Source organism: Oncorhynchus mykiss, chromosome 4 (assembly GCF_013265735.2).
Source record: "Oncorhynchus mykiss isolate Arlee chromosome 4, USDA_OmykA_1.1, whole genome shotgun sequence".
NCBI lineage: Eukaryota > Metazoa > Chordata > Actinopteri > Salmoniformes > Salmonidae > Oncorhynchus > Oncorhynchus mykiss.
Genome location: NC_048568.1, coordinates 22,557,633 through 22,581,507, shown reverse-complemented (window position 1 = coordinate 22,581,507; position 23,875 = coordinate 22,557,633). Strand labels below are relative to the sequence as shown.

Genomic DNA, 23,875 nt, shown 5'->3' with positions numbered 1-23,875 from the left:
AGATGTTTGAAAAGGGTATTTTGTTCTTAAATGATATTGTAAATTGGCATGGTAGAGTTATGTCCTTCATGGAGTTATCAGAAGTCTGCTGAATCCATGAGTACAACCAATTGATTACAGCATTGCCCCCAAAATAGAGGAGGTGGGTGGTAGTGAGAGGAGGTAGGGAACTGGTCTGTCTGCCCAATATAAAGGATCAAAACTGGCGGAGGCAGGTGGCAGCGGGAGGAGGTAGGGAACTGGTCTGTCTGCCCAATATAAAGGATCATGACTGGAGGAGGCAGGTGGCAGCGGGAGGAGGTAGGGAACTGGTCTGTCTGCCCAATATAAAGGATCATGACTGGAGGAGGCAGGTGGCAGCGGGAGGAGGTAGGGAACTGGTCTGTCTGCCCAATATAAAGGATCATGACTGGAGGAGGCAGGTGGCAGCGGGAGGAGGTAGGGCACTGGTCTGTCTGCCCAATATAAAGGATCAAAACTGGCGGAGGAATGAAGATAGCATAAATAGGAAAGTATACCAGTTTCATTTGAGGACCAGGAATTAGAGGGAAGAGATTTTTGATGTACCGATTCCATGGTAGAGGGTGTATGAGTTGATAAATAAAACACAAGATTCAAGACTTTGTGATTTTCAGCTAAAATGATTATATAGAATTCTTGCCACCAACAAAATGTTGAATATTTGGGGCATAAAATCATCAAAGCTCTGCAGATTTTGTTGTGAGGGTAGAGAATCAATAGACCATTTATTTTGGTATTGCCCTCAGGTAGCCTGTTTCTGGTCTCAGGTTCAGGAATGGCTGAAAATGCATAGCATTGATCTAAAATTGACCCTAGGAATAGTACTGTTAGGAGATCTGAAGAGACCGGGTCAGTCAATTACTAATATACTAATACTTTTAGTAAAAGTATTTATCTTCAACTCGCAATCTGTGGATTCTATTCGATTAGATAGATCGAAATGTATGTTAAACTTCACAGCATAGTTGAAAGATCTCGAATGATTGAGGGACAGCTATTGGTTCACGTTTTTTGGCCTGGTGGTATATTGGTCAACATGCCCTTGAGCAGGGCATTGACCCTGGATTCTTCTGTGTGTCGCTCTGAATGGGAATCTGTTGGATGACTGGTATGATGTAGTTATTGAGCGGCTTCACTGCAAGTATATTGTATGTTTTTCGAATATTCAATAAATAATAAATAAATACATGTAAAAAAGTAGTGGTGTCCCATCCTTTCAGGCTGTTGGCCTGAAGTAGGCCTAAATAGATACAAATAGTGGAGTATGATATGTATTATAATTTGAGTGTAGTGTTAGATGATTGGGTAATGGCTGTGTTTTTTTGTTGATAAAAAAAAGCAAAGTATAAGGGAGTTATATAACCAAAACTGTAATTGCTAATTTTCTACGTGAGCCTCATTTGGTTAGGTTGTTACTAATGCGCTGACATAAGTGGATGCACGTGGCATTTCGGCAAATATGGAGAAGGAAAATAAACGACTAAGTCGAAGTTGTAACACACATCTGCCGTCTTATTGGCTAGCATGGGCTCACCTGCCTCCCATCTGAGGACGTGCGTTTCCTTTGTTATAGAACATATTTGTCAGGACTGGTCGTATTTGCGTTATTTAGAATTATGAAAATGCATGGTTGCACCTAGCTAGCTTAGATAATATATTTTAATGGTGTTATGCATGTCCACTATTTGCAAGTCGTAACTAACGTTAAAAAAGTAAACATTGTCAACCACGCTACTGAATCCATCTTTTTTTTCTCCGCCTTTGTCACTATAAACAAACTGTCTGTAATGACATCAGCTGTCAGTGTTGTCTTGGGTGGACCTTGTCCCGTCTGCGTAGATAACTCTCCAGTTTTGCAGACAGCATAGGTTCCTGCAGACAGACAACAGACTCCGGTTGCATCCATAGTCATCGGGAAATCTCAGTTTTGCTGCATCACTGCCAGGAACACGTTAAGCAAGAAAAGCAGGATTCAGAAAGGTGGGTAACGTTAAGTAGCTAGCTTTAGCATGACTGAACTAACTACGAAATATATTGACTAGCTACATAACTAGCTCTCATTATAAACCTAACAAGCTAACTAACGGTTAATTGAAAGGTAGATTAGAGCTAAATTAGCTAGCTCATATTTTTGTTGTCGTGTTGCTGTTTAACTTTGTCTAACGTTAGATCCCTTTTGTCTACCGATATCGAAAGGCTCAATGTTGGCTGTTTAATTTCTGCTGCACCTGTTACAGACATCGATATGCAGTTATTGTAAAGTCCCTAACGTTAACTAGTTTTGGCCGGTGTTGACCGTCATTGTAAATTATAATTTGTTCTTAACTGACTTGCCTTGTTAAATAACATAAGTTCAAGGTTTTCAGAGATTCCCTGGTTGCCTTCTCTGTTAATCTAATCTGTTCTTCTTCAAATCAAATCAAATTTGATTTGTCACATACACATGGTTAGCAGATGTTAATGCGAGTGTAGCGAAATGCTTGTGCTTCTAGTTCCGACAATGCAGTAATAACCAACGAGTAATCTAACGAGTAATTCCACAACTAGAAATGCCACCCTTGTGGGGGGCCCCCAGTGTTGAGGATCAGCGGGTTGGAGATGTTGTTATCTACCCTCACCACCTGGGGGCGGCCCGTCAGGAAGTCCAGTACCCAGTTGATGAGGTTTAACGGCAGTTGGCATCCAATAAATGTTGCATTACCGCCACCTACTAGACTGGAGTATACCTCCCTTCTACTTTTTCCCCCCTCAAAAAAAAGAGTAAAGTAACAAACACCCCATCACCTAACCCTACACTTACTTAAAAACTCCACCACCCTACTCCACTATTTCAATCGGTCTAGTCCTACCTCAGTTCAAAAGCCTGAAAGGACAGACACACCCACTCAACACACCCTATAACTCTTTTGACCTCAAGTCTCCTACATCCAAATACCTCTCTGCAGTTGCCACCACAACCTCAATTTTCTGCGACCTAAGTTCCATCCCTGCAGTACAGTTGATAACCATTGCTATAAACAATAAAAATCCCATCTTACTGTAGCATACGACAACTTCTGCACTACTCTAACCCTGGAAACCCCAACCTGCCTCTCTCGTACGGACGCCATGGGCACGCCATTGGCACGCCTACAATTAACACATACCACTACTTTCCCCAATGCTACACATTCCTTTGTCTCATGCCCTTCTGCACACTTCTCACACCTAGGAACCTCCCTCATACACACTGCTGCCACATGCCCATGTGCTTGTATGGGATAACTTATACAGTACCAGTCAAAGTTTGGACACTCCTACTCATTCCAGGGTTTTTCTCTATTTGTACTATTTTCTAAATTGTGGAATAATAGTGAAGCCATCAAACTATGAAATAACACATATGGAATCATCATGTAGTAACCAAAAAAAGTGTTAAACAAATCTAAATATATCTTATATTTGAGATTCTTCAAAGTAGCCACCCTTTGCCTTGATGACAGCTTTGCAGTCAAAACATTACTTTTGTCAGGCAAAGACTCGACATCAAAACTCATAAGAACAGACAATGACTCTTCTGTTTCACCGCTCACGCCCCCCTGTCTGCGTCGCACCAAACGACGAGCATCACAAACAGAGAATCTTCCCCTTCAGTTGGTCAACTTTTACATTTACTGCTACCCCAGTAATCACTCCTTTTTTTTTTTATTGAGAGCAAAAGATTCACATCTCTTGTCCCCATTTTGTTTTAACATGGAGAACCTGCTCCATCTGACCAGCAGAAACACAAACAATTATCGCAAGACCACTTCTGGTTATTTTCACCGATTCCACAGCACCCAACTCTGGTTTCACCCACACTGAAACCTCAAATGGATCAGCCAAAAGGCAAGGGTCCACTTCACTCCTATTGTCACAGGCTCATCTTTATCTCAAATCAAATTTTATTGGTCACATAGCAATGTTCATGCGAGTGTAGCTCAATGCTCGGTGCAAGCCTTGGGCTCCGAGAACTTCACTACACCTACAACCTCTGATACTCACTCAAATGTTTCCTCCTGTCTTTGATCCCGTGTACAGCTCACTCTGCTTAAACTTTCAGACATTTCTTCTTTATTACACAATCTCCCTTTTTTCTGCCATTTTTTACCGATTTCAATACCGATTTTCCATCAACCCCTCTGATTTTCTCAGTTGCTATTCTGTTAACGTTACATGCCACTCCTTACCTTTGACATAAGGAGTGGATTGTTGGTTACAGACTAATTCAGAGATGCCTGTTTTAGAAATGCAGTTGCTCAGAGTTACTACAAGCCATTTGCCAAGGTTGTAATTGTGAGCTGTTGCAGTGATTCACCCTAGTCAAGTTATTTTATTTTACTAGGCAAGTCAGCCAATAACAAATTCTTATTTTCAATGATGCCGTTTTCAGGAGCAGAACAACAGATGTCAGCTCGGGGATTCGATCTTGCAACCTTTCGGTTACTAGTCCAACGCTCTAACCACTAGGCTACCTGCCGCCCGTACCTAAACTCCTCCATGGAATAGAGCGCAGACCCGTTTTTGAAATAAACCTCTGACTCCAAGTCACTACGCAGGCGATGCTTCAAAAAATTCTTAAACCCTTATTGTGTACTTGTTTGTACGCTTTTTGTCTGCTGAAATCCATACTTTATAAGTATTTGGATATGTAGGCCTACGTAATCAGAGATTCAATTGGCACATGCGCTCATTTGCCAAATGCTCATTCGATATGCTTTCAGCTCTACACTTAAGCTGATGGACTTGTGGCATTAGCTATCACTCAGCTTGTTCTAACAGTCTGGTGGAGTCGTTTGCTTGCTATTTGGTACACTGCTGCAGCCAACGCAGCTACTCAGATAATTCTCTTCATTCATTTCTCTCCTCCCTTAGGATAAGGAAGAGTGCCGTGCGAAGAGGAAAGGAGTGGAGAAGGGATAGTCTTCACGTTCTGCTCAGTGTATGTGTTGGGGTGCATGAAGCTGTAGACCACTGCACTGATGGAGAAGAGGGAGAGGAAGCCTGGCTACTTTTCCAGGTAAGTGAAAGTTGTTTCTGTGTTTAGGCCAAATTCTTTTAGCGTTGTGTTTTCCGAGACGGCCTGTGTTACCAGGATGCGGCAACTATGTTTTCCTTCACTGTGTGCACAGCGTGACAGCACTGACTGACCTCCCATTATGCCATTGTTTGTCACGTTGTGTTCAATTACATTTGTATTAGTCGCAAACACATTTAGCAGATGTTTTTGCGGGTGTAGAGAAATGTTTGTGTTCCTAGCTCCAACAGTGCAGTTATATCTAGCAATTCATAACAGTACACACACCTAAAAGTTAAATAATTGAATTAAGGAATATATAAATATTAGGATGAGCAATGTCAGAGTCCGGAGTATAACTGTATGTATTTAATGGTAGGTATAGACAGTATGTGGATAGAATATGTATATCTTAAAAATATGTAGGATAGAGTAGTATATGTACAGAAATAGTTGATTAGCATAGGCCTATAATACAGTATATAAATATGAAATGGGTAAAACAGTGTAAGCATTATTAAAGTGACATGAGTTCCATATCTATGTACATAGGGCAGTATATCTGTAGAATACATAGGATAGAATTGTGTGTGTATTATATATATTATTACACATAGTACCAGTCAAATGTTTGGACACCTACCCATTCAAGCGTTTTTCTTTATTTGTACTATTTTCTACATTGTAGAATAATAGTGATGACAGCAACACTATGAAATAGACAGTGTTAAACAAATCGGAATATATTTTTGATTATTTGAAGTAGCCACCCTTTGCCTTGATGACAGCTTTGCACACTCTTGGCATTCTCTCAACCAGCTTCACCTGGAATGCTTTTCCAACAGTCTTAAAGGAGTTTCAACATATGCTGAGCACTTGTTAGCTGCTTTTCCTTCACTCTGCGGTCCAACGCATCCCAAACCATCTCAATTGGGTTGAGGTCTGGTGATTATGGAGGCCAGGTCATCTAATGCAGCACTTCATCACTTTCATTCTTGGTCAAATAGCCCTTACATAGCCTGGAGGTGTGTTGGGTCATGTTCCTGTTGTAAAACAAATGATAGTCCCACTAAGCGCAAACCAGGTGGAATGGCATTTCACTGCAGAATGCTGTGGTTACAATGCTGGTTAAGTGTGCCTTGAATTCTAAATCAATCACCAGCAGTGTCACGGGCAAAGCACCATCACACCTCCTCCAAGATTCACGGTGGGAACCACACATGCGGAGATAATCAGTTCACCTGCTCTCCATCTCACAAAGACAGAGCGGTTGGAACCAAACATCTCATTTGTACCAAAAAGACAGCTTAACACCGGTCTAATGTCCATTGCTTGTGTTTCTTGGCCCAAGCAAGTTTCTTTTTATCGGTGTCCTTTAGTAGTGGTTTCTTTGTAGCAATTCGACCATGAAAGCCTGATTGATGCAGTCTCCTCTGAACAGTTGATGTTAAGATGTCTGTTATTTGAACTCTGAAGAATTTATTTGGGCTGCAATTTCTGAAGCTGGTAACTCTCTAATGAACTTATCCTCTGCAGCAGAAGTAACTCTGGGTCTTCCTATCCTGTGGCGGTCCTCATGAGAGCCAGTTTCATCATAGTGCATGATTGTTTTTGCGGCTGCACTTGAAACTTTCAAAGTTCTTGAAATCTTCCGGATTGTCTTAAAGTAATGATGGACTGTCGTTTCTCTTTGCTTATTTGAACTGTTCTTGCCATTATATGGACTTGGTATTTTACCAAATGGGGCTATTTTCTGTATTCCACCTCTACCTTGTCACAACACAACTGATTGGCTCAAATGCATTTTGAAGGAAAGAAATTCCACAAATGAACTTTTAACAAGGCACACCTGTTCATTGAAATGCATTCCAGGTGACTACCTCATGAATCTGGTTGAGCGAATGCCAAGAGTGTGCAAAGCTGTCAAGGCGAAGGGTGGCTACTTTGAAAAACCTAAAATATGTTTTGATGTGTTTAACACTATTTTTGGTTACTACATGATTCCATATGTGTTATTTCATAGTTTTGATGTATTCACTATTATTCTACAATGTAGAAAATAGTAAAAATAAAGAATGAGTGAATGAGTGTGTGTCCAAACCTTTGACTGGTACTGTACACACACTAGAGGTCAACCGATTACTCGGAATGGCCGAATAATTAGGGCCGATTTCAAGTTTTCATAACAATCGGAAATCAGACCTCTCCTTATCTTGCGCACTGTCTACTTGTTCTCTGTCCGCGTACTCTGACTGACGTTGTGAACACGGAGTAGTGCTCTGTAGCCATCTGGCCCTCATTACACTGGGTACACCTGATACTTGCACTGATGCAGTGGAGTCATCCGTCAACGCTCACACACAGACAAGCGGACTGGGATGCTGTGCACATTCAAATTGGATTTCTGCATCATGGTGAAATATGACACCCATACACACAGTTGAAGTCGGAGGTTTACATACACTTAGGTTGGAGTCATTAACTCGGTTTTTCAACCCCTCCACAAATTTCTTGTTAACAAACTATAGTTTTGGCAAGTCGGTTAGGACATCTACTTTGTGCATGATACAAGTAATTTTCCCACTGCTCTATTTTCACTTAGGGGTGTACTCACTTTTGTTGCCAGCGGTTTAGACATGAATGGCTGTGTTGAGTTATTTTGAGGGGACAGCAAATGTACACTGTTATACAAGCTGTACACTCACTACTTTACAATGTAGCAAAGTGTCATTTCTTCAGTGTTGTCACATGAAAGGATATACTCAAAGATTTACAAAAATGTGAGGGATGTACTCACTTTTGTGATATACTGTATATATTATTAAACCTGCAAATTTAGTTAAAAGAAATCCAGGTTAGCAGGCAATATTAACCAGGTGAAATTGTCACTTCTCTTGTGTTCATTGCACGCCGAGTCAGAGTATATGCAACAGTTTGGGCCGCCTGGCTCATTGTGAACTAATTTGACTTTTACGTAATTATAACATTGAAGGTTGTGCAATGTAACAGGAATATTTAGACTTATGGATGCCACCTGTTAGATAAAATACGGAATGGTTCCGTATTTCACTGAAAGAATAAACATTTTGTTTTTGAAATGATAGTTTTCGGATTTGACCATATTAATGACCTAAGGCTCGTATTTCTATGTTATATTATAATTAACTATATGATTTGATAGAGCAGTCTGACTGAGCAGTGGTAGGCAGCAGCAGGCTCATAAGCATTCATTCAAACAGCACTTTCGTGCATTTGCCAGCATCTCTTCGCTGTGCATTGAGCTGTTTATGACTTCAAGCCTATCAACTCCCGAGCTAGTTAGCGGGGTGCGCGCTAATAGCGTTTCAATCGGTGACGTCACTCGTTCTGAGACCTTGAAGTAGTTGTTCCCCTTGCTCTGCAAGGGCTGCGGCTTTTGTGGAGCGATGGATGACGATGCTTCGAGGGTAGCTGTTGTCGACGTGTTCCTGGTTTGAGCCCAGGTAGGGGCGAGGAGAGGGACAGAAGCGATACTGTTACACTGGCAATACTAAAGTGCCTATTAGAATAGTCAAAGGTTAATGAAATACAAATAGTATAGAGAGAAATAGTACTATAATTCCTATAATAACTACAACCTAAAACTTCTTACCTTGGAATATTGAAGACTCATGTTAAAAGGAACCACCAGCTTTCATATGTTCTGATGTTCTGAGCAAGGAACTCAAACGTTAGCTGTTTTACATGGAACATATTGCACTTTTACTTCTCAACACTTAGTTTTTGCATTATTTAAACCAAATTGAACATGTTTGATTATTTATTTGAGTTTAAATTTATTTTATTGATGTATTATGTTAAACTAAGTGTTCATTCAGTATTGTTGTAATTGTCATTATTACAAATAAATAAATGCATGTAAATAATTGGCTGATTTAATCGGTATCGGCTTTTTTTGGCCCTTCAATAATCCATATCGGCGTTGAAAAATCAGAATCGGTCGACCTCTAATGTAAACGTCTGACCCACTGGGAATGTGATGAAATAAATAAAAGCTGAAATAAATTATTCTCTCTACTATTCTGACATTTCACATTCTTAAAATAAAGTGGTGATCCTAACTGACCTAAGACAGGGAATTTTCACTCAGATTAAACGTCAGGAATTGTGAAACTAGGTTTAAATGTATTTGGCTAAGGTGTGTGTGTGTGTGTGTGTATGTATATGTATGTATATGTATATATATATATATATAACACACACACTTCTGACTTCAACTGTACAAAGTCTCAAGTGCAGGCTGACAACACGTTGATAGGTGCACTCGTTACATCCCTCTGCTGTGTCTCCGAGATGCATCCCATACCTTTTTAGACTAGAGCTAGGCTAATAACATCAGTATTGCATGGAGAGGAGACTGTATAGCCTGAGGAGCGGGAACATGGAGGGAGGAAGGACCTCTTGTTTCTTTTGACCACACCGCCTCAGCTAGCATCTCCTGCGCTCCCTCTCTTCCTGTCCACTGAGCAGGGTGCAAAGGCCATTCAGGATTGCGGAGTGCTTGCGATCGTAAGAGACACTGTGAAATGGCTGCCTGTTATGTCACCAAATTTTGTCATATGTCCTCCAGGACTTGGACAGTCACATGATGGCCCAAGACCCAGTCCCGGTTGATTTGACATTATTATTATTGTTTATAACGTGTTTTTTAAATTTTTTATCCCTGTAAGTAGCTGAAGCATGAGGAATCCAGTAGTATTAATGGAAGCATGAGGAATCCAGTAGTAATAATGGAAGCATGAGGAATCCAGTAGTAATAATGGAAGCATGAGGAATCCAGTAGTAATAATGGAAGCATGAGGAATACAGTAGTAATAATGGAAGCATGAGGAATACAGTAGTAATAATGGAAGCATGAGGAATCTAGTAGTAATAATGGAAGCATGAGGAATCCAGTAGTAATAATGGAAGCATGAGGAATCCAGTAGTAATAATGGAAGCATGAGGAATCCAGTAGTAATAATGGAAGCATGAGGAATACAGTAGTAATAATGGAAGCATGAGGAATACAGTAGTAATAATGGAAGCATGAGGAATACAGTAGTAATAATGGAAGCATGAGGAATACAGTAGTAATAATGGAAGCATGAGGAATACAGTAGTAATAATGGAAGCATGAGGAATACAGTAGTAATAATGGAAGCATGAGGAATACAGTAGTAATAATGGAAGCATGAGGAATACAGTAGTAATAATGGAAGCATGAGGAATACAGTAGTAATAATGGAAGCATGAGGAATACAGTAGTAATAATGGAAGCATGAGGAAAACAGTAGTAATAATGGAAGCATGAGGAATCCAGTAGTAATAATGGAAGCATGAGGAATCCAGTAGTAATAATGGAAGCATGAGGAATCCAGTAGTAATGATGGAAGCATGAGAGCCTGGCTCTGTCTGTCCTGTTGCTGTTGTTTTTGGAAGAGTTGTTTGTTTTGCATTATCTGTGGTTGTGCTTGAGTGGGTACACAGGCAGGCCAAACATTTCTCGGTAACCAGGATAGAGAAAAAGCAAGAGTGGGACAAAATGGTAGAGCGCCGAAGGAAATCTATACATTCCGCTTGTGGAAATGTCTCTGTGTGAAACAGGATGGTGGTCTGGCATTTTGCTGGTGAAATCCTGAAACGTTTACTAGATGTCGGTTGCTCTGCAGTATCCGTAATTGCAGAGAAACTATTAAAAGACCAGCGCTGTATCCTTTTGTCTCGTGTCTCCAAACGTATTGATCCACTGCCCAGTGCTCCTCCATTAGAGATGCTCTCTATCTCTCAGCTTCTTCATTTTCACACATCCTTTTGTCTGTACAGCATTGGTTTTCCTTGAATGTTGACTTCCCTATCTCATCTCTCTCTTTCCAACTTTCTATACTGTGCCTACACTGCCTGGGCCTTGTTTACAACCTGTTTCAGTCAGTCCCATAGGCCTAGCACTATCCCTGTGTACACTGGGTGACTAGCTTTGTTCTAGCTTCCCCTGTTAATGAACCTAGGCGGGGGTGGGAGATGCCATGACGTCATCGCCTGATCTATCAATGGTTAATCAGGGAAAAGGGGAGCAGAGAGAGGAGGTAGAGAGAGTGAGCAAGCAAAGGAAATCAAATGTTTATAAGCCTGAGGAAACAAATTGCCCTCTTTGTCCATAACCTTAGGCTGAAGAGGCGGAGACAGCTCAAGCAGAGCCAATCAGGGAAGGCAGTGGCTGAGCAGAACCGGTTGGATTTGTCCGCAAAGATGCCCGTCATCTCCTGCCCAGACCCTGCTTTTTCTGAACCCCTGGAGAGGGTTAAACCTAACCTGCCTGGAGTCTCAGGTAAAACTCAGTCACACACAGGAACTTTCCCTAGGCACTGAGGCACATGACCCCCTGTTATGAACAGAGGGTCAGAATGATCATCTTATCAAGGAAGTTTCATAACTGACTAGATTCTCTTCTGTTTTTAGTTTTGGCAGTTGTTTTTGGCAGCTTTTAGGACAATGTGATGAATATCCTCAGCTCTCCCTTCAGATTCCTGTGGTTGGATGGAGGAATAGCCAGTTGGCAGGTGGAATTTTCCATGTTTTGCAATATGGCATACCACATTATCATGATAATATTAGAAGTGTGCTGCATAAGAAGGAGTAACTAATATACATCAATCATTTGTGAACCTATATTACTGTCACAAGTAGCCTAATAAGTGTCTTTATTCAACACTAATATATCTAATCGAATGTTTTAATCTAACAGTATTTCTGTCAGTGTTGTTTTTTAACTAAAATGGCAGTCTCCTTCAATGGCCTAGCTAGTCTAGGCCTTGACCTGTAACTTTTTTGCCACTTGTTAGCCACATTTTTTAAAAAGCGTAAAAAAACAAACTCTGAAAGCTCAAGTCACTAGTCAAAAAATAAATAAAGAATTGTATGATGCAAGGAAACACTTTACAATGCATTACGATCATTTTTACCATAGAGAATCAGACCAACATGTAGGCTCCACTCTTTGCATATTCAAGCCTATCTCAAAATATAACACTGCCCCTTTAAAGCTATCCTGAAGGAGGGCTGGCCACTCTTGGTAGCCTGTAAAATATTACAATTACAACCAAATACAAAAAAAAGTGTTTTTATAAAATAATGAAGGGCGTAAAAAATATCTAGGACGGTTCAAAACACTCTGGGACTGTGACGACAGTCAAAATTCATAGACCGCATATACAGTGGGGCAAAAAAGTATTTAGTCAGCCACCAATTGTGCAAGTTCTCCCACTTCAACTATGCCAGACAAACTGAGAAAGAAAATTCCAGAAAATCACATTGTAGGATTTTTAATGAATTTATTGGCAAATTATGGTGGAAAATAAGTATTTGGTCACCTACAAACAAGCAAGATTTCTGGCTCTCACAGACCTGTAACTTCTTCCTTAAGAGGCTCCTCTGTCCTCCACTCGTTACCTGTATTAATGGCACCTGTTTGAACTTGTTATCAGTATAAAATACACCTGTCCACAACCTCAAACAGTCACACTCCAAACTCCACTATGGCCAAGACCAAAGAGCTGTCAAAGTACACCAGAAACTAAATTGTAGACCTGTACCAGGCTGGGAAGACTGAATCTGCAATAGGTAAGCAGCTTGGTTTGAAGAAATCAACTGTGGGAGCAATTATTAGAAAATGGAAGACATACAAGACCACTGATAATCTCCCTCGATCTGGGGCTCCACGCAAGATCTCACCCCGTGGGGTCAAAATGATCACAAGAACGGTGAGCAAAAATCCCAGAACCACACGGGGGGACCTAGTGAATGACCTGCAGAGAGCTGGGACCAAAGTAACAAAGCCTACCATCAGTAACACACTACGCCGCCAGGGACTCAAATCCTGCAGTGCCAGACGTGTCCCCCTGCTTAAGCCAGTACATGTCCAGGCCCGTCTGAAGTTTGCTAGAGAGCATTTGGATGATCCAGAAGAAGATTGGGAGAATGTCTTATGGTCAGATGAAACCAAAATATAACTTTTTGGTAAAAACTCAACTCATAGTGTTTGAAGGACAAAGAATGCAGAGTTGCATCCAAAGAACACCATACCTACTGTGAAGCATGGGGGTGGAAACCCAGAAAAATTAAACATGTTTCATTATTTATTTGAGGCTAAATGGATTTTTATTTATGTATTATATTAAGTTAAAATAAGTGTTCATTCAGTATTGTTGTAATTGTCATTATTACAAATATTTATTTTTATTTTTAATCAGCCGATTAATCGGTATCGGCTCTTTTTGGTCCTCCAATAATCTGTATCGGCGTTGAAAAATCATATTCGGTCGACCTCTAGTGATGTGCAGTGCGCAACAGGCACTGTCCTCTCCGGTCTTGTGACAATTTGATCTGAACAAACCAGTGTCTCGTATGTTGACAGAATCAAACCTTTAGACATTAATGTTAATTATACTTCCTTTTATTTGTCAAACATTACTGGAGTTTAGCCTATTTAATGCATTGGGAAAGTATTCAGACCCCTTCACTTTTCCCACAGTTTGTTACGTAACAGCCTTATTCTAAAATGGATTAAATAAAACCATGTCTTCATCAATCTACACACACTACCCCATAATGACCAATTGCAAACAGGTTTTGAAAATGTTTGCACATTTTATTAAAACTAAAACATATTTACATAAGTATTCAATCTCTTTGCTATGGGACTCGAAATTGAGCTCAAGTGCATCCTGTTTCCATTGATCATCCTTGTTAATTCTACAACTTGATTGGAGTCCCTGTTGTAAATTCAATTGATTGAACATGATTTGGAAAGGCACACACCTGTCTCTATAAGGTCCCACAGTTGACAGAGATTGTCAGAGCAAAAACTAAGCCATGAGGTCGACAGAATTGTCTGTAGAGCTCCGAGACAGGATTCTGTCGTGGCACAGATCTGGGGAAGGGTACCAAAACATTTCTGCAGCATGGAAGGTCCCAAAGATCAGTGGCCTCCATCATTCTTAAATGGAAGAAGTTTGGACGACTCTTCCTAGAGCTGGCCGCCCGGCCAAACTGAGCACTCTGGGGAGAAGGGCCAGGGTCAGGGAGGTGACCAAGAATCCTAAGATCACTCGGAGAGAGCTCCAGGGTTCCTCTGTGGAGATGGTTGTCCTTCTGGAAGGTTCTCCCATCTCTGCAGCACTCCACCAATCAGGCCTTTATGGTAGTGGCCAGACTGAAGCCACTCTAAAGTAAAAGGCACATGGCAGCCCGCTTGGAGTTTGCCAAAAGGCACCTTGAGTGGCCCAGCCAGAGCCAGAACTTGAACCCAATCGAACATCTCTGGAGAGACCTGAAAATGGCTTTGCAGCGATGCTTCCCATCCAACCTGACAGAGCTTGAGTCGATCTACAGAGAAGAATGGGAGAAACTCCCCAAATACAGGTGTGCCAAGCATCATACCCATGAAGACTCGAGGTTAATCGCTGCCAATGGTGGTTCAACAAAGTACTAAGTAAATGGTCTGAATGCATATGTAAATGTGATATTTTAGTTCTTTTTTTGTTGAATAAATGTGCTGTTTTAGTGTGTGGGGGGGTGTAGTCAATTTTAAATACGGCTGTAATGTAACAAAGTGGAAAAAGTGAAGGTCTGAATACTTTCCAAATGCACTATATTTATGTAATTAAAGTCTCATTAAAGTTTGACTACATACTTCACCTTCCTCATGTCGTGTCATGGGTTTGGACATGAGGCTGTAGCCAATATGCATATCACCTACACTTTGACACGTAGGACTTTTTATTTGTGTACATGAAAAATAGATTTTAATATTACGGCAATGTTGATCCAATTCTGATTGGAGTAATGGTTTGATATAGTTTTTCGGACAATTTACTGTAAATCTATTTTTGTCAGAACAATTTATTTTCTTGTCCCAGACGAGCGTTGTTGTCGAGGCCTGTAGTCTGTAAAGCTTAGAGACCTTTCATTAACCCCGTGTTAATCTACTAGCCACAGTACTGTCAGTACCAGGCCAGCTGTGTAACCTGCTGTCAGTAATCTAATTAAACCCGGTCATTTTTCTCTCCAGCCCAGTGTGGGCATCTAGACAAAAGAACCCACATAACCCTGACAGACAACTCACTGAAGGACAGACGGATATCTGTGTTATGTATGTCTGTCTTCTCCAGGCCTGGTTATAAAGGATTCAAGCTAAGGCCTATTACCGTGTGCAGCCTTTTAATTCAGAAGGTTGTTGCATATTGGCTTTACAAACAATGAAATTCAATCAGAACAGATATCCCCATAATCCTAGGTATGCAGTTACCGACCAATGAGTCTATTCAGTCCTATACGGCATTCACTCAGAGCTACAACAGGACACAGAAAGAAAACAAACATATCTTATGACTATTTCTTGATCTGATAAAGCTACCAGTCACTATGCAGTAGTGAATAAGTGACAGCTCTGTACCAAAGGTGATCTCTGAATGTACAGTGACCCACGCTGGACTCCTCACAGCTGTACAATGCTGAGTCATCCCTCCACTGTTTCTGTAGGAGCTGGAGTAGAGGACATAGTGGGAGGGTGTTTTTAAGAAACTGTCTCTGGCAATTAGTGAGAGATTCCAATATAGCTCCATTTTAAAGCACTATTGTGTTTGTGCATACATGCTTTTGTTTCTGATTGAGCTGCTCTAAGGCGGTCATCTCTCCATACCGTGTCAGTGACCTGTGGCTGTCTTTCAGATGGCAACAGGAGCAGCCAGGCCAAGAGAGAGAAGAGGCCCCCCGGGACAGTGGAGTATACCGTCAGTACAGGCTGCCTCCTTGATGCCTCACTAACTCCACTCCCTCACACTACAACTCCCATAAACCCATGGGGTTCTGACTTCAAAGACTCTAGCTTAGGAAAGCAATGTGGACAATAAACCTCAAACATTTTCTTCAGAAAATACAGGGGTGTATTCATTACGTCTAGCAATGGAAACCGGTTTCCATTTTTTTAAGAGCCAAATGGAAGCAAACTGAGTGAACGAACAGAGGGACCTACCTGAATTTGTCCAATAGAAACTAATTTTCATGGCAAAATGTTTTCCGTTTTGGAGTAAAGTTTCTGTTGCAAAACGTTTTGCGACAAAATCGCCTTAATGAAGACACCCCAGTTGTATGCTTTGCAAGATTTCTGTAGATTTAGTCTCATGCTCCATTTTGCTTTGGGTAGGTTGATACTTTTGGTAATCAAAAATTACCAAGGATTTAACTTCATGTTACAGGTGGGACTCCAGGAATCTCTAAGCAGCATTGCTCTGAAGTTTAACATCACCCCGAACAAACTGGTGCAGCTCAACTGTCTCTTCTGCCGTAGTATCTATCCTGGACAGGTGAGGTTTTAGCACATTACACACCACTTCATGCTGTAAATCCTGGCTAACATGCCTGTATTTCACCCTTGCAGAAGTTGTTTGTTCCTGACGTGGGCCAATCGGGTGCCGACTCTCAGTCTGTGGGTTCTTCTGACCCCGCCTTCCCCAGCGGCCTATCAGAGAAGGTGTTACATGTAAGTCAGTTCTACTTTTTAAGATGACCCATACTAAAGTAATCTTTGATCCTGGTTCTGTGCTTGTCCCTGCTGCCTGGCGATATGTTTCAGGATGGAGACTCCAGCGGCAGGTCAGTAAGACCATTACGATGGGGGCTGTCGCCCCCGTCCGAGGACGAGAGCCCTGCCACGGTCAAGTTCATTAAGATGAGCTGCAAGTACTTTACTGACGGAATGGTAAGTGGCCAAACCGTAGGCCATTTTGCATTAAAGACCACCACAGCAGACTCAAACTGCTGTATTTTATTGTCTCCCAGGGTGTGGTGGGAGGGGTGATGATCGTGACGCCCAACAACATCATGTTTGACCCTCACAAGTCTGACCCCCTGGTGATTGAGCACGGCTGTGAGGAGTACGGCCTGCTCTGCCCCATGGAGGAGGTGGTGTCTGTGGCCCTCTACGACGACATCTCCCGCATGACGCTCAAGGACGCGTTGCCGTTGTAAGAACCAACCCTGCCATCTTGAGAAGCTCTTTCACACTGTCCATCTTTCCCTATTTAAACTAGCCCTTTTAGCTCTTTCTTGGTCTTATCTTAACCTTGCTTTTCTTACTGACTCTTCAAGCGTCACACTTTTTCTTCTTGTTATTTCTACCTCTTTCTGCACTCCTCTCTCTCACTTGTTCTTTCTCCTCCCTCTCTGAGGTGGAAACTGATTTCCAGTACCAGATTCTAAGGGCAGATGACTCGGATTCGTTTTTTGTCTTTAGTTTTTGAATAGTCTATTATTTTATTTTGAACTGGTTCATTGTCTCGGTTACTATTATTTGTAGTATTATTTTGCCTTTTGAAATCCCTTTTTATTTCTGTTCTGTTTTTCAGTTGCATTTTCTTTTTGTTTATTTAATTATTTTTATTTTCCCATCCTGCTTTGTGGTGTGCCCCCTGACACTATACAGAGACCCACCCCAGGATCTGTGTCCTCTGTACAGGCCCGGGGAGTGGGAGGAGCTGCCCTCAGAGCGTGACCTTAACCCCTTTAGCCGCTACGAGGCGCTGGACCCCAAACGACCCATCGTCCTGGACGACATCAACTCTGCCCTGTCAGAGACTGGTATGACTGGGAGATAACACATAATGACTTGTATTGGATCAGGGTGAATCATGGCAAATCAAAATGAATCATTATACACGTCAAGTTAAAAACAAATTAGCTTGTGCATAATAATAAATTAGCAATATTTTGATCCATGTGGTCATTTTAATAAAACAGCATGGTTTCTTATATCCCAGTCATAGCGAGAGCAGAGTGTGATCCAGCGGACAAGTCTCCATCAGATGAGTGTTTCACAGAGCTGGAGCTTCCATTGAAATGGAGCGCAGAGGAACCAAAGAGCGGATCTAGACCACCTGCCAGTGCTACAAGCTCGGACCAGCAAGGAGAGCCTCCAGGATCTAATACCCCTAAACGGGAAAAGTCCCAGGACCAGTCCCCCTCTGACTCAGTCCCACTGACCTCGCAGAGAGGGGAGGAGGAGGATGAAGGACTGGTACAGAACAGATCCATTGAGGACATGACAGAATCACTGCCCGTCTCATCAGAGACTGAGAAAGACGGTGAACTCTTGAAGGAGAAGCCTGCTAGCCTAGCCACAGGCCAAGACGACAACTCTACAGGGCAACTAGTGAACAGTGTTAGCATTAGAGAACAATCAGAATCCGCAATGGACCAAAACAGGAAGCTGAGCTTCAGTGAGACCGCCGAGGCTCCGGGAAAATGTATTTCTTGGGAACCCAGCCCTGCAGGCGAGCTGCAGAACGGACCAATGATAGAGGGGCTGAGTGAAGAAGAGAAGCGGAAGAGGAGCAACAAAGCGGAGGTGAAGTCCTGGCTGCTGGAGCGGATGCAGGCGCCCATCCAAAGTGAGTGTTCACAAACACTTCAAGCATTTTGTGTCGTTTCTTGTATTGCATTGTTTCAAATTTTTCAAAAATCTCTGCAGACACGCTTCTGTCCACGGAGAAGAAGAGTAAGACCCCTCCCATGTTCCTTTGCCTCAAGGTGGGCAAGCCCATGAGGAAGTCCTTCGTCTTTAGCCGGTCATCCAGCCCCGCTCACACGAGAGGAAAGCAGCCGGAATACTGGTTTGCTGTGCCCCAGGAGAGGTGAGAGGTCAACCAATGAGACCACAGCCAGAACCTCAATGACAACTGGTGAACACACCATTTTATAAACTTTCAATAAATATTCTGAAACATAAAAGTGTGGTGTGTTTCAGGGTGGACCACCTATATGCGTTTTTTGTCCAATGGTCTCCTGATGTGTACGGTAAGGTGGCCAGGGAGCAGGGCTTCGTGGTCGTGGAGAAGGACGAGCTCAACATGATTGATAACTTCTTCAGTGACCCCGTGACCCCTCACAGCTGGGAGGTGAGTTCACACGGCATGATCCCTCGGATGAGTGCATTTTGACTGTGATGTTATGTTAACATTGTGGTCAAGTATTTTGTGGGTGTGTGTGGACCAAGCTGTCTTCAATGTTTGGACTATGAGTTTTATCGGTTAAGTATGTTTTGACTGTACGGTTAAGGTATCTAACAGTACAACAGGAAGCCCAATAGCCATCATCATTGTCACATCCTTAGAAAGCATGAGCTCTTGAGTTGGGAAAATCTTGTGCAATACACCGATGCATGTCTTGTATTCAAGATCCTTAATGGCCTGGCTCCCCCTCCACTCAATATCTTTGTTAAACAGAAAACCCAGACATATGGCAGCAGATCCACAAGGTCTGCCATGAGAGGTGACTGTATAGTTAGTTCCCCTAAGGAAAAGCACCTTTAGTAAATCTGCATTCTCTGTGAGAGCTTCCCTTGTCTGGAATACACTGCCATCAGACACACATAACTGCACCACATATCACACTTTCACAAAATGCTTGAAGACATGGCTAAAGGTCAATCAGATTTGTGAACATGGTCCCTAGCTGTGTGTTGCCGCTTTCCATGTTGTCTGTTGTCTGTAGCTTGTGAGGTGTGGAAACACTTTGTTGCTTTTATGAATTTTGTCTTGCTGTTTTTTATTTTATGTTGCTCTGTCTGTATGCTGGGTCTTGCTTGTCCTATGTTGCTATGTCTTGCTTGTTCTATGCTGCTATTGTCTATATTGTAATTGTTTTTAATAACCTGCCCAGGGACTGCGTTTGAAAATTAGCCGGCTGGCTAAAACCGGCACTTTTACTGAAACGTTGATTAATGTGCACTGTCCCTGTAAAAATAAAAAATAAACTCAACTCAAACTCAGTACATGGTTGTGTTCGTAGATCATCACCATCAACGAGGCGACGCGCAGGCAGACTTTTGGCAGTTACGAAGGGGAGGAGCCTTCGGGGGATCTACTGCCCATGCTCAGTGACCCTAGCACTCTGTTACAGGACACACACATAGAGAAGGTACACACACGCCATGACTCACAACACTTTCAATCAAGAAAACAAACATGTGCCTCCCGGGTGGCGCAGTGGTTAAGGGCGCTGTACTGCAGCGCCAGCTGTGCCATCAGAGTCCCTCCCGGTCGCGGCCGGTTACGACAGAGCCTGGGCGCGAGCCCAGGCTCTGTCGTAACCGGCCGCGACCGGGAGGTCTGTGGGGCGACGCACAATTGGCCTAGCGTCGTCCGGGTTAGGGAGGGATTGGTCGGTAGGGATCTCCTTGTCTCATCGCGCACCAGCGACTCCTGTGGTGGGCTGGGCGTAGTGCGCGCTAGCCAAGGTTGCCAGGTGCACAGTGTAGCCTCCGACACATTGGTGCGGCTGGCTTCCGGGTTGGATGCACGCTGTGTTAAGAAGCAGTACGGCTGGTTGTGTTGTGTATCGGAGGACGCATGACATTCAACCTTCGTCTCTCCCGAGCCCGTACGGGGAGAAAAAGGGGGAGAAAAAGGGGTAAAATAAAAAAAATAAAAAAAACATGTGACTTCACCTACACAACCTATGCAGAAATGCACACTTCCCAGAATTTGTTTTTCTCTCTCCCCACAGCTTGCGTGTCGGCTGCCGGCGCGGGCGCAGGGGTATCCATGGAGACTGGCTTACAGTACGGCAGAACACGGGACCAGCTTAAAGACCCTGTACAGGAGCCTATTGGATGTGGACAGCCCTGTGCTACTGGTCATCAAAGACATGGACAACCAGGTACACAAACACTGACAATGGTGCCCAATTTGTATTGGAATCTTAAGTTTTTTTAAATTCTCTCCCCCCCATTAGTTGTTTGGGGGATACTCTACCCATCCTTTCAGAGTAAGTGAGCATTGCTATGGCACGGGAGAGACCTTCCTCTTCAGCTTCTGCCCTGAGATCAAGGTCAGACATAGTCATATTATACTTTGTGTGTTATCCTTATAGCCATGTTCAAGTGTAATGCTTTATATGAGCTGAATGCCATTGCTTTGCTCCCTGACTTCCAATGTGTTGCCATTCCTTTGCTCAGATGTACCACTGGACTGGGCAGAACTCCTACTTTGTTAAAGGCAACATAGATTCTCTTCAGATGGGAGGAGGAGGGTGAGTGTATTTAAATATATGTGATTGAGCAATGTGAGGAAGCGTGCAACTGGCATGCTAACTGCAGAAATGTCCACCAGACTGTTGGCAGATAATTCAATGTTCATTTCATTACCATAAGCCGCCTCCTTTGTTTTTGAGAATTTGGCAGTACGTCCAACCGGCCTCACAACTGCAGACCACATGTTTGGCTTCGTGTGGGCTAGCGGTCTGCAGTGACCCATAGCGGTCTGCAGTGACCCATAGCGGTCTGCAGTGACCCATAGCGGTCTGCAGTGACCCATAGCGGTCTGCAGTGACCCATAGTAGCGGTGGGGTTACGGTATGGGCAGGAGTAAGCTACGGTAAACGAACACAATTGCAATTTGAAGGCACAGAGATACCATGACGAGATCCTGAGGCCCATTGTCATGCCGTTCATCCGCTGCCATCACATATTTTGACGTAAACAACAGCGTGTTCCAGTACCTGTCAATATCCAGAAACTTGGCACAGCCATCGAAGAGGAGTGGGACAACATTCCACAGGCCACAATCAACAGCCTGATCAACTCTATGTGAAGGAGATGCTGCATGAGGCAAATGGGGGTCATACCAGATACTGACTGGTGTTCTGATCCACGCCCCTACCTTTTTAGAAACAAAAAAATGCATCTGTGACTAACAGATACATATGTTTTCCCAGTCATGTGCAATCCATCGATTAGGGCCTAATCAATTTATTTCAATTGACTGATTTCCTAATATGAATTGTAATTCAGTAAAATCTTTGGAATTGTTGCGTTTATTTTTGTTCATACAAAACTTGTTTTTGACTGCACTGGGCCTTATAAGAATGACAACAAATGGCAGCTTATATACACAAAAGCTCTGGTGATCAGGTTAGGAAATGGCATGACAGATATTTTGATGTCTGTGTGTCACCTGAAATAGCTAGTCTATTAAATTATAGGCTATGGCTACGAAGTTTTAGCCCCCGCCCCCTACGGAAACCTCTTTCTGAAAGCTAAGGATCCAGATCATGTTCTGCGCATGTGTTATTTTATGCACACTATGTAGCTACTGCTCACACTCCACTTCCCTTTACGTTTCCCTCTTTACTCACCCTCTTCTGAACCATGATGTAGCCCATCTCTGCCTCATATTTCTGTACGCAGCTTTGTACCCTCGCTGTCATGCTTTGCTTGACAAAAAGCCATGTAAGCATCTTTGTGTGACCTGCTCTCTGTTGAAGTCAACTTGTAGTTGCCATGTCGTTATGAGTTTGTCTGAACTTTTTTCCTGTCTCTCTCCCTAGAGGTCAGATAGGGCTGTGGGTGGACGCTGACCTGTACCACGGCACCACCTCCAGCTGTGCCACCTTCCACAACCAGCCCCTCGCCACCCAGAAGGACTTCACCATCCACAGTGTGGAGGTCTGGGCCTTCGAGTAGCCTCCCTCCACCTCCAGTCTCCGCTAAACCCCACCCACACTTGTGGGAACCTACACCTAGCTTCAACGCCCACCCCTTTATCAGAATGCGGAGCTGACGATTTCAGATGGTGTATGTCATGGTTTATGCCAGCCGGTTTGATGTGGTTGGAACCTGGTTTGTCCTGAGTGTGGCAGAGGTGTGAAAAGCTGTGGCTGGTGTATTTCCCTTTCTCTCTATTTGCTGCCTTAAGGTTCTTGCATGCTTCCTAGTCGAAATGTGGCGCGCTGGTTTACTCATTTATTATGACAAGATTTTGTGACGTTAGTTTTGGTGTTTGGCAGGATTTTTTCCAGCTGTTCACACACATTTGTTTTCTGAGACAAGTTTAAGTTCACTAGCCGAAGTCTACTCGCCTTTGTCAGTGATTGGTCAAAAGTAGGGATTCTTCAATGAAGTGTTTGTCATTCAACGAGAGACGACAACTTTTCATGCACATTTATTCACTTAAAATACTGCACCAAACATCTTAGCTAGATGTAAAATTGCGTGACGAAGACCTCGGCTAAAAATAACTACACATTTGTTAATTTCTCTGATTTATTCAAACTATTTTGAGGAAGTGTATATTGACTATGTTGCTACGGCATCTCAAGAGGGACAAAACATAATATTGCCGCTTTTTTTTCTTCATTTTCAAGCAATCATTTAAGGGAGTATGTGAGGCACAGATGTGCGTCTAGCTGAGTTCTGCTAGGAGCAAACCAAATCTAGTATGCAGGCACCTTTTTATACCTACCACGCCACAGCTATCCCAGCATGCAGCCTGCCTGCAGAACTCAACTTCTACCCACTCGGAGGGGAAGAAGTAGAGTGACTCAAGTTCCTGGAGGATCAGAGGCGATTCTGATGCAATTGTCCTTGCTAATGAAATCCGTCATAGGTGACTGTAAACCACAATACTAAAACAATTCATTGTGAGATTTTTGTATTAGGGAAGTGTCTAATAGTGGGTACAATGCCCATCAAAAGGGAATAAGGCATCTGGTGAAGTGAATAAACAACCATCAATTCTCGCCAATCAGATTGCTCCTTTTTGTTATCAACCTGAATAATCTGATTTCCCTGAGATATTAGGAACTGATGTGAAAAGAAAAAGCAGGTGAAAGGGAAGAAGTTTTAGGTAGTGCTTTTGAGACTCATTTCTCGAACACACACATTCGCCCCAAACCCACTTTAAATATAGGAGTAATTGTTTACAAAGAGAAGAGGTTTGCATTCACTGAAGGTTGTATTGTTCTCAT

At 42.7% G+C, this 23,875-nt stretch overlaps 1 protein-coding gene across 3 annotated transcripts; it reads left to right on the top strand.

Moving 5' to 3' along the window:
- The first annotated feature begins 1,563 nt into the window (after nt 1-1,563).
- Nucleotides 1,564-23,365, top strand: LOC110522337 (nuclear receptor coactivator 7). Of its 3 annotated transcripts, none has more exons than XM_021600661.2 (17): nt 1,564-2,001; nt 4,915-5,059; nt 11,242-11,402; nt 15,803-15,864; nt 16,330-16,437; nt 16,512-16,613; nt 16,707-16,832; nt 16,913-17,097; nt 17,589-17,710; nt 17,890-18,519; nt 18,600-18,762; nt 18,876-19,026; nt 19,919-20,047; nt 20,636-20,788; nt 20,864-20,959; nt 21,087-21,160; nt 22,457-23,365. In XM_021600661.2, exons 2-17 carry the CDS (start codon nt 5,022-5,024, stop codon nt 22,590-22,592), a joined length of 2,436 nt encoding a protein of 811 aa, XP_021456336.2. In that variant the 5' UTR covers nt 1,564-2,001; nt 4,915-5,021; the 3' UTR covers nt 22,593-23,365. The 3 variants fall into 3 exon arrangements, with proteins under 3 accessions (XP_021456336.2, XP_021456335.2, XP_036831815.1); XM_021600660.2 differs by having other exon boundaries at nt 1,565-2,001; nt 17,556-17,710; XM_036975920.1 differs by lacking the exons at nt 1,564-2,001; nt 4,915-5,059; nt 11,242-11,402; nt 15,803-15,864; nt 16,330-16,437 and having other exon boundaries at nt 16,576-16,832; nt 17,556-17,710.
- The last annotated feature ends 510 nt before the right edge of the window (nt 23,366-23,875 follow it).

What these genes read in the sequence shown, in the direction of transcription:
- LOC110522337 (XM_021600660.2), top strand. Translation starts at nt 5,022, where the DNA reads ATGGAGAAGAGGGAGAGGAAGCCTGGCTACTTTTCCAG. An exon ending in GATGCAGGCGCCCATCCAAA is followed by an intron (nt 18,520 to 18,599) that starts GTGAGTGTTCAC and finishes AAATCTCTGCAG; the next exon opens with ACACGCTTCTGTCCACGGAG. An exon ending in CTTCAGATGGGAGGAGGAGG is followed by an intron (nt 21,161 to 22,456) that starts GTGAGTGTATTT and finishes CTCTCTCCCTAG; the next exon opens with AGGTCAGATAGGGCTGTGGG.